The following is a 12,694-nucleotide window of genomic DNA, read 5'->3' as shown; positions in this document are numbered from 1 at the left end:
CTCGACATGCACAATTTGTCTCGTGCAGGATTAGCGTGTAAAGTTTGGAAATCACGTGCAACATTTCGTGATAAGAATCAGACACTCTGTGGTAACACTTGACTGATTGTTAGTTTTGTCATTAAGTGGTACACATTGGAAACATCTCGTCTTAAGGTACATACCTGTCTATATGTTTCTGTGGTTCGCATTTCTCTTGGCGGTGAGTATACACATTATAGATTTCACTGCCAGTTCTCTTTCGTTAGTGACAAAAAAGAACTTCGGGATAACTGACATCCGATATTTTCAAAGAACAAAAATTAAAGATGTCTTAATAGTCCAAACAATCCTCAAAGTGACATCGCTCAATTTAGACATTATTTTCAATCCTTGAAACGTTTTCATCGGCAGTAAATCTATTCAACAGACCTATTTTCAATCGTAACTCTGTCGCCATGTGACACGGGAATCGCTTTCTTGTACCATCACGCATATACCGCTTCCTTGTACCATCACCCATATACCGCTTCCTTGTTACATCACACATATACCGCTTCCTTGTACCATCACGCATATACCGCTTCCTTGTTACATCACGCATATACCGCTTCCTTGTACCATCACGCATATACCGCTTCCTTGTACCATCACGCATATACCGCTTCCTTGTACCATCACCCATATACCGCTTTCTTGTACAATCACGCATATACCGCTTTCTTGTACAATCACCCATATACCGCTTTCTTGTACAATCACGCATATACCGCTTTCTTGTACAATCACGCATATACCGCTTCCTTGTACAATCACGCATATACCGCTTCCTTGTACAATCACGCATATACCGCTTCCTTGTACAATCACGCATATACCGCTTCCTTGTACAATCACGCATATACCGCTTCCTTGTACAATCACGCATATACCGCTTCCTTGTACAATCACGCATATACCGCTTACTTATACTTCTGGTATTATGGTGTGTCAATGGTTTAAATCTAATTTGTAACAGTTTGAAACGTGAAATAACTGTACTATATTTCAATACTTTGAAAAAGTTTGTAATATATAGTAATCATAGATAAATGAAATTAATGGAATTTTTTGTCATAATAAGAAGAACAGAATACTACTAGTTGTTTTAGTATTGAACTACGAAAAAAAACAACAACACCGTTAATAGTTTTTAGTAATTTTATATTGGTTTGATTTTGATTTATGTTTCGCCTTGCTAAAGTAGAGCATGGAGTGAACATATAATTAAACCTTTGAAAACCCAACCATAAAAAATAAACACAGGAATGTATTTATCTTGCTCTTAGACAAAATGGATTGCTAATAAATTCTAATTCATATTAATGAGCTTTTATACCGAATACATTAGAAAGCCCATGGCATTGAAGTATTGGATAATCAAGATAATGTAGGGTAAAAAAATATAATGAATACATTTTATAATATCAAAACTAAAACCACCTTCACAATGCAAACATTTCATCCTTCAGAAATCAATTATCCACATTGTGTGTAATTACTAATCATGTTATTGAACTGTTAGAGATTAACCTGTGTGGCAAAGTCACACAAAAACGCTGTTTAATCTTTTATCCTGCTTTCGAAAGCTTTCTCACTGTAAAACATTTCAACATTAGAAAATTACGCGAAATTGTAACTGTGTTATTCAAGTGATAAACGGTCTCATTTACTCGATCGTCTGTCACGGTAGATATCTTCCCAGTCGTGATATATAATCCATTATATGACCATGGCATAGATCAGCTGTTAGACGTGACGTCATCTACGTCACAACATTCAAGGTCAAACCACACGCACCTCTCCAGACCATACGTTCACAGTGGCGAGAAATCACCGACATATAGCACTGAGATTATAACGAAAATAAACGAAAAATTAACGCGTTTTCTCATTGTCGACACTGCGAACAGATAACACGTGAAATAAAGTTTGAAGATTAGGACCAGATTATCATACGATAAACTAGAGTACACATAGCACCAATATTGGTTTTGATTCATATTTATTAATATCAATTGCTTAATGTCGTAAGATACATTGTACGAACCTTATCTTGTTATAATAATATATTCCATTTCTGAGGATATGTATAATGTGGATTAGACAGTTTATATACCTACATAATTAGTTATTATATCTACATAATAATTATGTTGTACAATCACAGCATGTTTCATGTACATTAGGCACACGGAAAACACTATTTTAGCCAATCATATACGATAGCTATAGCGCCGTTATCACAGTTTCAATGACAAGAGAAACCCATTGAGAAATAGAACGTTTCAGCACACGTTATCCATGAGAGATTAACATAAATGCGAAAACACACAGTTGTCGTCCTAGTAGAAGTAACGTTGATGTTTTCAGTAGTTGTGTTATTTTTGTACCGCGTGTATCGTCGACAGAAACGGGGGCCGAGGTACCACGTACACGTGAATGCGACCTTGACACAATTTGTTTACAAAACCCCTTTCGTTGCAGAACAAACGTCAACAGTCTTACGTCAATAACTGTACAGTGGGGAAAAGTAGATCTTTCTGATCAGTCTGATCAAATTGTTTTTCAAATTGGTTGTCTATATATGGTCCCTTGGCACCGAGGGGCTTAAAATGGAATAAGTAACTGTTGTGACATGTGACTACAATGCCGAATGTCAGTTACGGAAACACGCGAATGGTGACGAATGGTGAAGAATGGTAGGTGTGGCTGGTGGACGTCACCGATTTACACATGTGTGTTCTCTGATAGTTATCTGCACAGATGTTTACGGAATCCATGCATGCTATCAGAATACAAAAGTAAATAATACGCACATTCCATGGCACAGAACACATGCACAGCTGCGTTCAAATTAATAAAGGTACTCAATATGGGGCTACAAATCGCAAATGTCAGCCATTCGTGAACATGCCTTATATATCTATTGGGTTGTATCGTTCATCACCGGACTCAGTGCAGAAAGTCTGTGTAGACTGGAGTCTGTGGAGACTTGAGACACCCGCCTCCATGCAACCGTTTGTTTGTTGTTTAGTGCTGCATTCCGCAATATTCCAGCTATGACGGCTCGTCCCAACTGTATGATCAGATCAGTAATATGGACCAATAATGCTTAGTCATTATACGTACGGTGTAAGGTGGGTGGGAATATCGTAATATAGCAGACAATGAGACTTTGACACTGTTCACTTACAGGAATGTTCGTGTCCAGAACGTCCGTAGATAACACAGATGTTAACGTGTGCTTTCACTTTCACGCTGACCACACAATGAATAAAGAATAAAGACTTATGTACTGCCCCGCTTTCACTATCCATCAACACCACTCCGAAAACCGTCGGCCATTCCTGCTGAAAATACATCTCTGAGATGACTCGAAGCCATATTGTAAGGAACTACATTTGACCCGCCGACCTCGCTAGCACATGACTGTCATGTGACGTAAACACCCCAGCCTGCTGCCAACAGCTGTGGAAGCCTTGTCAGACGGACACAGAAAATATATACGAGGCGGCATGCTGGGTTATCACACATGCAATTAGATCGTTTATAGTCTGTGCAAGACCATTCGAGTGAATGTACCCTCGTGCCTTTGTTTACAGTCACCGTGTTAGGAGTATATTTCAAAAAGGTGGTATACGAGTATCTTTTCAACTTATATTTAGGATAACATTTCTAAACAAGGAACTACGTGTATATAAGACTAATAAGGAATAAACCCAGAGGGACAGTTGACATGCAAAATAATGTGCTTCTGCGAGAGTGTTTCGGCGGAAGCTTAGCCTGTTTACTGTATGGATGCCAGTTGCCGCATTGCCTACATTCACAGACGAGTATTCATTGCGGTTACGGAAATGGACGAGATTTGGCAACACTGCAGGTTCGCCCGCTACCAACAGCTCAATTACCGCGCTATAGCGCAACCTCTGTCTCGCTATACCGTTATTCGTTTCAGGGTGCTAACACGCCTTGGTGATCCAACAACCATTTTCCATCTCACAGAGCTGACACGCTTTTCAGATCAGACACCCGTTTTAGATCCTTGGGGTTAGCCTGGTCAGGGCTAGGGTTAGCCATAGATTCTTAGCTTATCACGGTGTTTCCAATAACCCGATGGACGTAATCCCATTCAAATAGTCGGTAGCGCGTTCGAACCCCCACAGCCCTTATTAGATCTGATGAAGTACGCCTGATAAAATGCATTTCTCCCCAAGTAGACATCAGATAGAATGAAAACACTATACGAATGTAATGTATCATGTCTGAACTATTGGTTCGAGACTTTTCCGTGCAGGATCAGTGGTTCGAGAGTATTGGCGGCCATATTCAAAGTTACTTGGGGGAATATACTGTATGTTTGTTCAACACGTGTTAATTATGGAAAGCTGATATACTACAAACTGATGAAGAAGTGAACTAAGACGTTGTCAAGTTATGTTAGAGTTGTCAACGTTTTGCAGTATGGTCGATGTAACAGAAAAGTGTGGTAGGGAACACTGTAAGGATAATGTTGATAATAGTAAGGAACGAGGGGTGGGGGTGGGGGTGGGGTGGGGTGGGGTGGTGGTGGTGGGGGTGGTATGGCTAGTAACGACACAAGGGTGAGTTCGCTTTTGAATCAGTACTGAATAAATGTAGCGTGTGAAACTGGCTTGTGCGAATGTTCCAGGACAGTTTCCAATAGCCAAAATATTCGACACTAAATCATTTCATCCTTTTTTCTGGCTTTTGGAAGAATCTCTTCTAACTTATGGTAATTCAAGCGCACCGTTAATACGCAGGACTCATATAAGAAAATCTTAAAAGTCAAATTTGCGCCGCGCTTTGAATATCGGACCAACAGTCGGTCGCTCACACTGCTATGCAATCAAAATGGTTCGGTTTTCTTGATCTATCAGCTGAATTTATACCCTGCCAGTACCATCTTGGAAGAGGGAAATCAGAGTGTTCAACAAAGACATTCATGTTAATTGTACCACCCTATACCGAAGACGTGAAAAACAACAATCTCAAGTCTGTTTGCATGTCAGTGACAGCTTCAAACGAAGGGCAAGGTCACCACCGGAATAAGAAAAGACAACCGTGGTCTACTCACGTTTCACGCTGAAGATAGGGAATGTTATTGTTCACATTTGGGATATTTTGGGCCACATAATCTGAAGTCAGGCACACTTCTATGGAGTTTTTGAATGATTTGTATAGGAAATGTTCACCTTTAGTGATCTGGTCGTGCAGTCGTGTATGTTTGTTCATGAAGAAACACCCCCGGAACCAATGTCACAAAATACGCTTAGAATGGCGACACTGATGGCACAACCGGAGCGTCGAACGTAAGTCTAGATATCTGTCCAGATAGTTTAAACTGACTTCATTTCACCACGCTTAACCTTTTACATCAAATCAAATTGAAAGTCGCGAAAGTGGTCGGACGTGCGTCACGCTCATTGGGACCCTCGATCCATCGGTAGACATTAATTGCATATGGAAATGCTTGTCTCGATTATATAATGTCTACAGTAGCTCTATGCATAACTAATGTAGAATGCAAAGCGGATTTAATGCTTGGGACGATCTTGTTTTGTTAATAAAGTGCGTGTAAATGTTTCTCGCTTTCGTGAGATTCCATCAGTTCTGCTTTGTAGTTGAGAAAGCGAATGACGTCTCGCGATGTTTTTATGAATGAAGAAAGTAGTTCCAGTGTGACAGAGGTCAAGGTTATCAAATCAAAACGAATAAAACGAGATCAACCTTGTCAAACTCCGGCGCAGTGGTGACTCAGCATAACACTTTGCTGGCTGGCTGCCGGCCGCATGGAACTCTGGGTCGGAGAGTGCAACCTTGTACGACACACGTGTGACGTTCGGATTAAGTATCTTACCACCTGTATCTTCAGCACGTGGGTAATAATACAAATAACGTGACAGGGTATAGTCACGTGTTTGAAAAGTTTGTGGTACTGTATTCTAAATGTAGGCCCACAACTGTCTACTGTGGTTAGCCTCACCGTTTACCGTTACTAAAGGAGCTCGTGCACAAAACTTACCAAAATGGTGGAAGATGCATTTATAACTTGCTGTGTTGTGTTTTGTCGCTGTGTGGGACAACCGACTACAGTTTGTATCGTTATAGAGTCTAAAAAGATCTTTACGTTTCACAGACGAGAGTAGCGCCCCTTTTATAATGGGAAAAAACTCAAGCAGGGAGACCGATGGATTGCCGCGAAAAGCAATCATTGACAAAGTTATTTTTGTGCTTTAGGTTATTGTCCTTGGTAATATTTGTTGGGTACCCAGTTGGCAAAATACTTCTAATTTGCGTACTTGTTGGTGGGGACCCAAGAGACAAGAGCTCTTAGTTTGTATCAGAGTCTGCTGTTGGAAAGATGTCAAATTCATGCGTAGTTTACTGAATCTGCGGAACTTCAGACGACAGTGGATAAATGTCCAGCCTAATTTCCAGACAATGGCGTGGTAGTAGTTGTGTTTCCCATGTTAACTTTCCAGACAATGGCGTGGTAGTAGTTGTGTTTCCCACGTTAACTTTCCAGACAATGGCGTGGTAGTAGTTGTGTTTCCCATGTTAACATTCCAGACAATGGCGTGGTAGTAGTTGTGTTTCCCATGGCGTGGTAGTAGTTGTGTTTCCCATGGCGTGGTAGTAGTTGTGTTTCCCATGTTAACATTCCAATGTTAAATCACTAATCAACCACACAAGAGGAATCTCAGCACTCACAGGTTTATTTACATACCAGAGAGTCTCACATAGAAATTTGACAAGTCATAATAATAAGTAATAAACAATTTGGCCGAGAGAGAGATGCGTCGTTTTGCCATGCGTGGAATCGAACCAGGGCCTTTTGCGTGACGAGCTACCGACCTAGACACGTGGCTTCTCAACCGGCCCCTTCACGAGTCATAGCTGCTGTAGCGTCATTGCCGAGTATGGCCGGAAACACCCGAGGTCCCCCATGATGCATACTACGAATGTCCGGGGAAAACATCCCAAATGTAATTGTGCACCCTGAACAAACACGTGCTTTCCGACGTAAATAAACGTTCAAGTTTATTCAGAGTACATAAGACACCACGACTATGGAACACCATTGCACTGACGTCATTATGACGTCATACCAACATATACGGTAATACAGTATTAACAAATACATATTATCAAGAAGTTCCATAAGCTGTTTACTGCACCGATAACAAATATATCTTGACTACATGCATTAATAGGAGACAGAAGTCATAAACATTTTGGAAATATTCACACATGGGTTTTAAATATCAACGCAAATCGTTCAAAATATGACGATAAACACAAGATGTGATACTCATGCCCACATGCAGATACGGCGGCACCGGTTACCATGGAAACCAAATTTATTAAATACATGTCAATATTTAAAAAATATGTCACATGATGACTACATGGAACAAAATAACACTGGGACCATCAGAGGCAGGCAGACCCTCACACAGCATCATAACGTTTTAATTGCCCATTGTGTAACTATAATCATGGCGATTCCACTATCTGCAATGATGATAACCACACATTGTATGTGCATATAACAGTGTCGAAAAAGGGCATGACACCCCCCCCCCCCCCCCACCAAAAAACAAACAAAACAACAAAACAAAAACAAACAAACAAACAACAAAACAACAACAACAAACAAACAAAACCAAACAGGGTTCTCTCTGTGACGCACAGGAGTATTTAAGTGATTCGTGTAGGTATTCTTCAGAATGAAGACCCCTCTCTGATCACTGAGTAGAGATGTCGTCTCACCAGATGTTTATGTATGTATGTATGTATGTATGTATGTATGTCAGGTTTATGTAAAATAGTCAGAGTCGATATCCTGTTATTACACACGAATTATGGTCAAGCTCAAGGCTATACAACACAGCTGTCAGCTTGCTGTGTCGCCCGGCACCTCTGATCAAGTGTTTAGCTCACGCATCACTTGAACAAATCACGCATCACTTGAACAAATCACGCATCACTTGATTAAATCATGCATCACTTGAACAAATCACGCATCACTTGAAACTAACCTCTGCTTCATTGTTAATACATGTCCCCTCTACAGCTTTGTCAACTTTAAAACAGGAAATAAAACCAATATTCATAGTTGACCTAGTTTTGTTACACCCACTCACTATGACAATAGACACACAATCAAAGGAACAAAGATTCCATTGTCTTCCCGCGGAACTAGCATTTTCATCCCCACAAGGTTTATTTGAAACCTTGAATGCTGGTCATAATGTCCGTATGCACTGCCTGCATAGAGTTGTGGAGCAGGAGAACGAACTTGACTGCCCACATGGGTACAATGTGTGAAGCCAGTGGCTGCTGTCCCTCGCCATGCTGGTGCTGGATTATTACCAAAGGCGGCGTAAAACTATACTCAGTCAATATTGTCATTTTGTATGTATGAGTGAGTATGCTTTTTGCCGCTTTTAGCAATATCCCAGCAATATAATGGCGGGGGACACCAGAAAAGGGCTTCACACATTGTACCCATGTTCGGATTCGAACCCGGGTCTTCGGAGTGACAAGCGAACCGTTTAATCACTAGGCTATCGCCCTTTTGTAAATGTATGTATTATAACCTCACGAATAAGTTTATTTCATGATAACAAATACATTTTTTGGGTGAATGTGGTTGCAAAAATAGGCAAGATGTATGTAGACGAAGATGTAGTTATTCTAATAAATGGTACTAGTAAACGAAATATATGATCAAATTTTGAATTGTCTTGATTCAAAATGAATTTTTTCATTGCTATAAATTGAGTCTAACATTGAGTTGAGTTGGATTACAGAAATACAATAACTGGTCCCATGTCGTCCTCATTGATGTCACTGTAAATGTGATCCGACTGACGTGGCTGCCAGGACTGGTCACCCACTTCACCCCATAGACTGTGTTGACAGGTGCGTGCTTCAACTTCATCTGAACATTCATCTTCCAGACCCATCTTTTCTCTAAAATAGGAATAACATAGGATGAGTGACTAAATACATTTAATTAATCGTGATTCTAGTAAGTGGTTATGATAACGATCGGATAGATACATAAACACCCAAATTGAAACAGTATTTAAAACAGCACGCAAGGTTTCGTCGATGTGAAAGGAACATATGTATATGACAAGCATGTCATTATTCCCACTAATATAGCACAGCAATATCGATGTGTACTATCTGCTCAATACGTACACTTTGGCTGAGAGACCTCTGCGGTAGCAGCAGTAGCCGACTGTACTTGCTGCCAGGATGCAGATGACAAACACCACCAGGTACTTCACAGTCTCTGTGTCGATTGGTGGAGAGTCTGAAAGTAATGAACAGCTTATGCCGTATGACACTATTATTGGAAGTTCAGTTGTGCTTATCTTACCTGAAGAATTAGATATTTACTGGACATGTTTCAGATCACTACTATCTACAGTTTTATGAATAAATAGAGTATGTTTTTTCCGAACTCCCACAAAATACACAATACCAACACATGGTTATTGCTACTTTGTCAGAATGAAGTCAACATGTTTTACAATCCCATATAACCATTTCCCAGTTGAACATTTTACAAGAGCTTGCTGAGCAATTAGAAAGTTATCATATTATCTATAGTGAACTGCAAAAGAAACGTCACCCCAGATAGATATATCAGAAACCTTACTTGTCCAAACACACTAAACATACTTTGAGACATATCAAAAAGATGAAACTTGGCAAAACTGATCATCAAGGTTAAAATTAAAGTGTCAAATGTTCTTAAAGTGAAACACAACGCTCGTCTCTGAGAAAATGGCACCACAAGTCAGTATCTCGTGTGTCCGCCATGTGCATTGATGACTGCCGTTCAACGTCGATACATGGAACGGATGAGGCGATTAATGAAGGCCATAGGCACCTGAGCCCACACGCTGAGGAACGCCTGACGCAGTTCAGCTGCAGTTGTCGGACGTCATTCAGCCGTCTGTGAATCTCGTCCCACGGGTGATCAATGGGATTTAAATCGGGACTGAGGGCAGGCCACTGCATGGTTCTGATGCCATTCTGCTGGAGGAAGTATCTTGTTGCTCTCGCAGTGTGGACACGGGCATTATCATGCTGAAACTCGTGGTTGCGGCGACGTGCCAAATGAGGTATGGCGTGTGGTCTCGAGACTTGATCAATGACCCGAGCTGCTGTGACACCATTGCCTCTCCCTGGACCGAGGTTCTGGAAGACCACTGGGCCGACACCATGATGCTCGGACCACCCCACGAATCTCTCTCAACAACACAAACATCCGAATAACGTAACCTACTGGGTCGCCAGATTCTTTCTCTGCCAGCTGCTGTTGCAATACAGTAATGGCTCTCATCTGAGAAGAGGACTATTCACCACTGCTGGTGGCGCCAATGCCGGTGCTGTGTTGCCCACTGAAGACTGTCCCGGCGATGACGTGGGGTCAGAATGGGTCCTCAGTGTGGCCTGTGACAGTGGAGGTGTCTGCCCGTCAATCGTCGACGCACGGTGTCCGCACTAATGTGTCGCTGGTGCGGTTTCCGCAGCAGTAACAAAGCAATCTTGAAGATGCTGTCGCACAATCTGACAATCCTGACGTCGGGTGGTGACCCTTGGTCTTCCACGTGGTCGGTCATCTGTAGTGTTGGTGGTCTAGTACTGTTGCTGGAGCCTGTATATGGTGTATATGGTCCTCACGTGGACTTGAAATGCATTCGCTACTTGCCGGGCGGTTTGTCCAGCTTGCAATCGTCCAAGGGCTTGGTGTCGCTGATTTCTTGTCAATCTTGGCATGTGGTAGCAAATCAATAACGGATGAATGTTACCTGATCTGGGTGGATGTGTTTTGGGCAAGAAATGGGGTAACGTTTATGCATTTCAATTTGTACGGAACTCACGTGCAGCGGGTTACCATGGCCGTTGCCGTGATGCGTTTAGGCGATCGGTTGTCATCTGCTTTGTTTTTATCATCAAATTCAATTTTTCACGACAAGGTAATGTTAAATTTTAGAAACTTTGACAAAAGGTACCAGAATATTTAAATGACAATTTTTCATGCAATGTTACTTGGGATGACGTTTCTTTTGCGGTTTAGTATATTATGGTTATTATTAACATTAATGGCTTTCCTTTGCAGAGCAAGAGGATTTACTTGATATGTAAACAAGGCATGCTATACACACAACATTGATTGTTCCCTGGCTGTGTTGAATGCCAGAGTCGTGACACAATGTGATGTGAAGAGGAACATCCAGGACAAATCAATATTTGATGGCGATGTATCAGACCGTTCAGCATGGCTTACCGGTGTCACAAGATCCGGCAGGACAATTAGATGAGCCGTTGTTTGTACAGTTGTACCCACACATGTATTGAGTGATATTCTTCACATGTATACACACACTTGTGTTCATACCAACAATACCATCCAGACATACGTTGCAAGATAGGTTGCAACTTTCTACCAATAAACCACTGTTGCAACCATTGCAACAAGATCCGTTGTTTAAGGCACAGGTGAGGTTGAGGCATTGCTGTAGGCACAGTTCACAGTCAAACCTAACTTGTCCCGGTGCACATCCTTCAATACACGCACCTGCGCTGTTACACCTTTGATGTTTGCAGTTAGAGATACATCGCCTTGAACACTTCGGGCCGTACCAGCCATCTACACAACCGTGAACACACTCGCCAGTCTGGCTGTGGCACTCAGGGGTACATGAGTCTCCCTCAGGACATTGTTCATCAGTAGACAGGGAGGGATCAGCTCGGCAGGTGTCACTGCATGCTTCAGTACAGTTGTCTCCATAGAATCCTTGTCTGCATCCCTGTTGGCAGCCACTCTCACATCCATCGACACAGTGCTCACACGAGGATCTACAGTCCAGTCCAGAATATGGAGGCTGACACTCCTCACATGTTCCTGTGATCCTGTTGCAGGACTTACATCTGCTGGAACACGTCGTACATCCTGTTCCGTAGTATGAGTCGCTGCAGCCAGAGAAACAAGTTCCGCCCATCTGGCAATACTCCCCATCACATCCACCTGGGCATCTGCTACAGTCTCCCTGGTGAGTGTAACATGGCCTCTGGCAGTTTGGGCCTTGGAATCCCGGGATGCAGCCATCAGTACATCTCCCAATACCCCTGTCGGGAAGCAGCTCACATGTGTTATTCCTGCACCTTGTGCTGCAAACATCCCTGCATGTAGCGCCGAAATATCCTCTATGGCAGTCTGTGAGGCATCCTTGTGTCTGCGCATCACACTCGGAACATTGCTGATTTTCCGTACAACTAGCACCTAGAAAAGAATATACCTTTTATGAATAGATGTAATTTTCATACAGTTACAGCAAAACCACACATTGAGCTGCTGTACATTAGAAAATTAGTGATGCTGATAGTCCCAGTGCAGTGGAAGCAGTTTATCTTCTTATTGCGGTCAGATATGTCTCAGCAACATTAACGTGTACTTGGTCGGGTTTGAGAAGAAAGTAGCAACAGTTTTGGCGATGCGATATGAAGTCTACAATCTAGCATGCGAGGTATAGAAAATCTTCTGAGCAGGGATATGTAATCTTATGAGTGGCATTTCAACAAGGTCTTCATTCCATGTTTTGTTTCTCATCCATGTATGCAAACA

General features: G+C 41.9%; 1 protein-coding gene across 1 annotated transcript; it reads right to left on the bottom strand.

The window, feature by feature from the left end:
• Window positions 1-8,852: 8,852 nt before the first annotated feature.
• LOC139448325 (platelet endothelial aggregation receptor 1-like) lies at window positions 8,853-12,071 on the bottom strand. Its single transcript, XM_071229874.1, has 3 exons — window positions 11,357-12,071; window positions 9,256-9,370; window positions 8,853-9,021 (listed from the first exon to the last, which is right to left on the bottom strand). Exons 1-3 carry the CDS (start codon window positions 12,069-12,071, stop codon window positions 8,853-8,855), a joined length of 999 nt encoding a protein of 332 aa, XP_071085975.1.
• Window positions 12,072-12,694: the final 623 nt, after the last annotated feature.

This window comes from Haliotis cracherodii, unplaced genomic scaffold, assembly GCF_022045235.1.
Source record: "Haliotis cracherodii isolate W230 unplaced genomic scaffold, xgHalCrac1.p SCAF_7, whole genome shotgun sequence".
In the NCBI taxonomy this organism is placed as follows: Eukaryota; Metazoa; Mollusca; class Gastropoda; order Lepetellida; family Haliotidae; genus Haliotis; species Haliotis cracherodii.
This window is presented reverse-complemented; position numbering and strand designations above follow the sequence as displayed.

Coding starts and splice junctions, on each gene's coding strand:
- LOC139448325 (XM_071229874.1), bottom strand. CDS start 12,071: ATGGGCGGAACTTGTTTCTCTGGCTGCAGCGACTCATACTACGGAACA. Junction 9,371..11,356: donor TGCCGGATCTTGTGACACCG/GTAAGCCATGCT, acceptor CATTACTTTCAG/ACTCTCCACCAATCGACACA. Junction 9,022..9,255: donor AGAGGTCTCTCAGCCAAAGT/GTACGTATTGAG, acceptor TTCCTATTTTAG/AGAAAAGATGGGTCTGGAAG.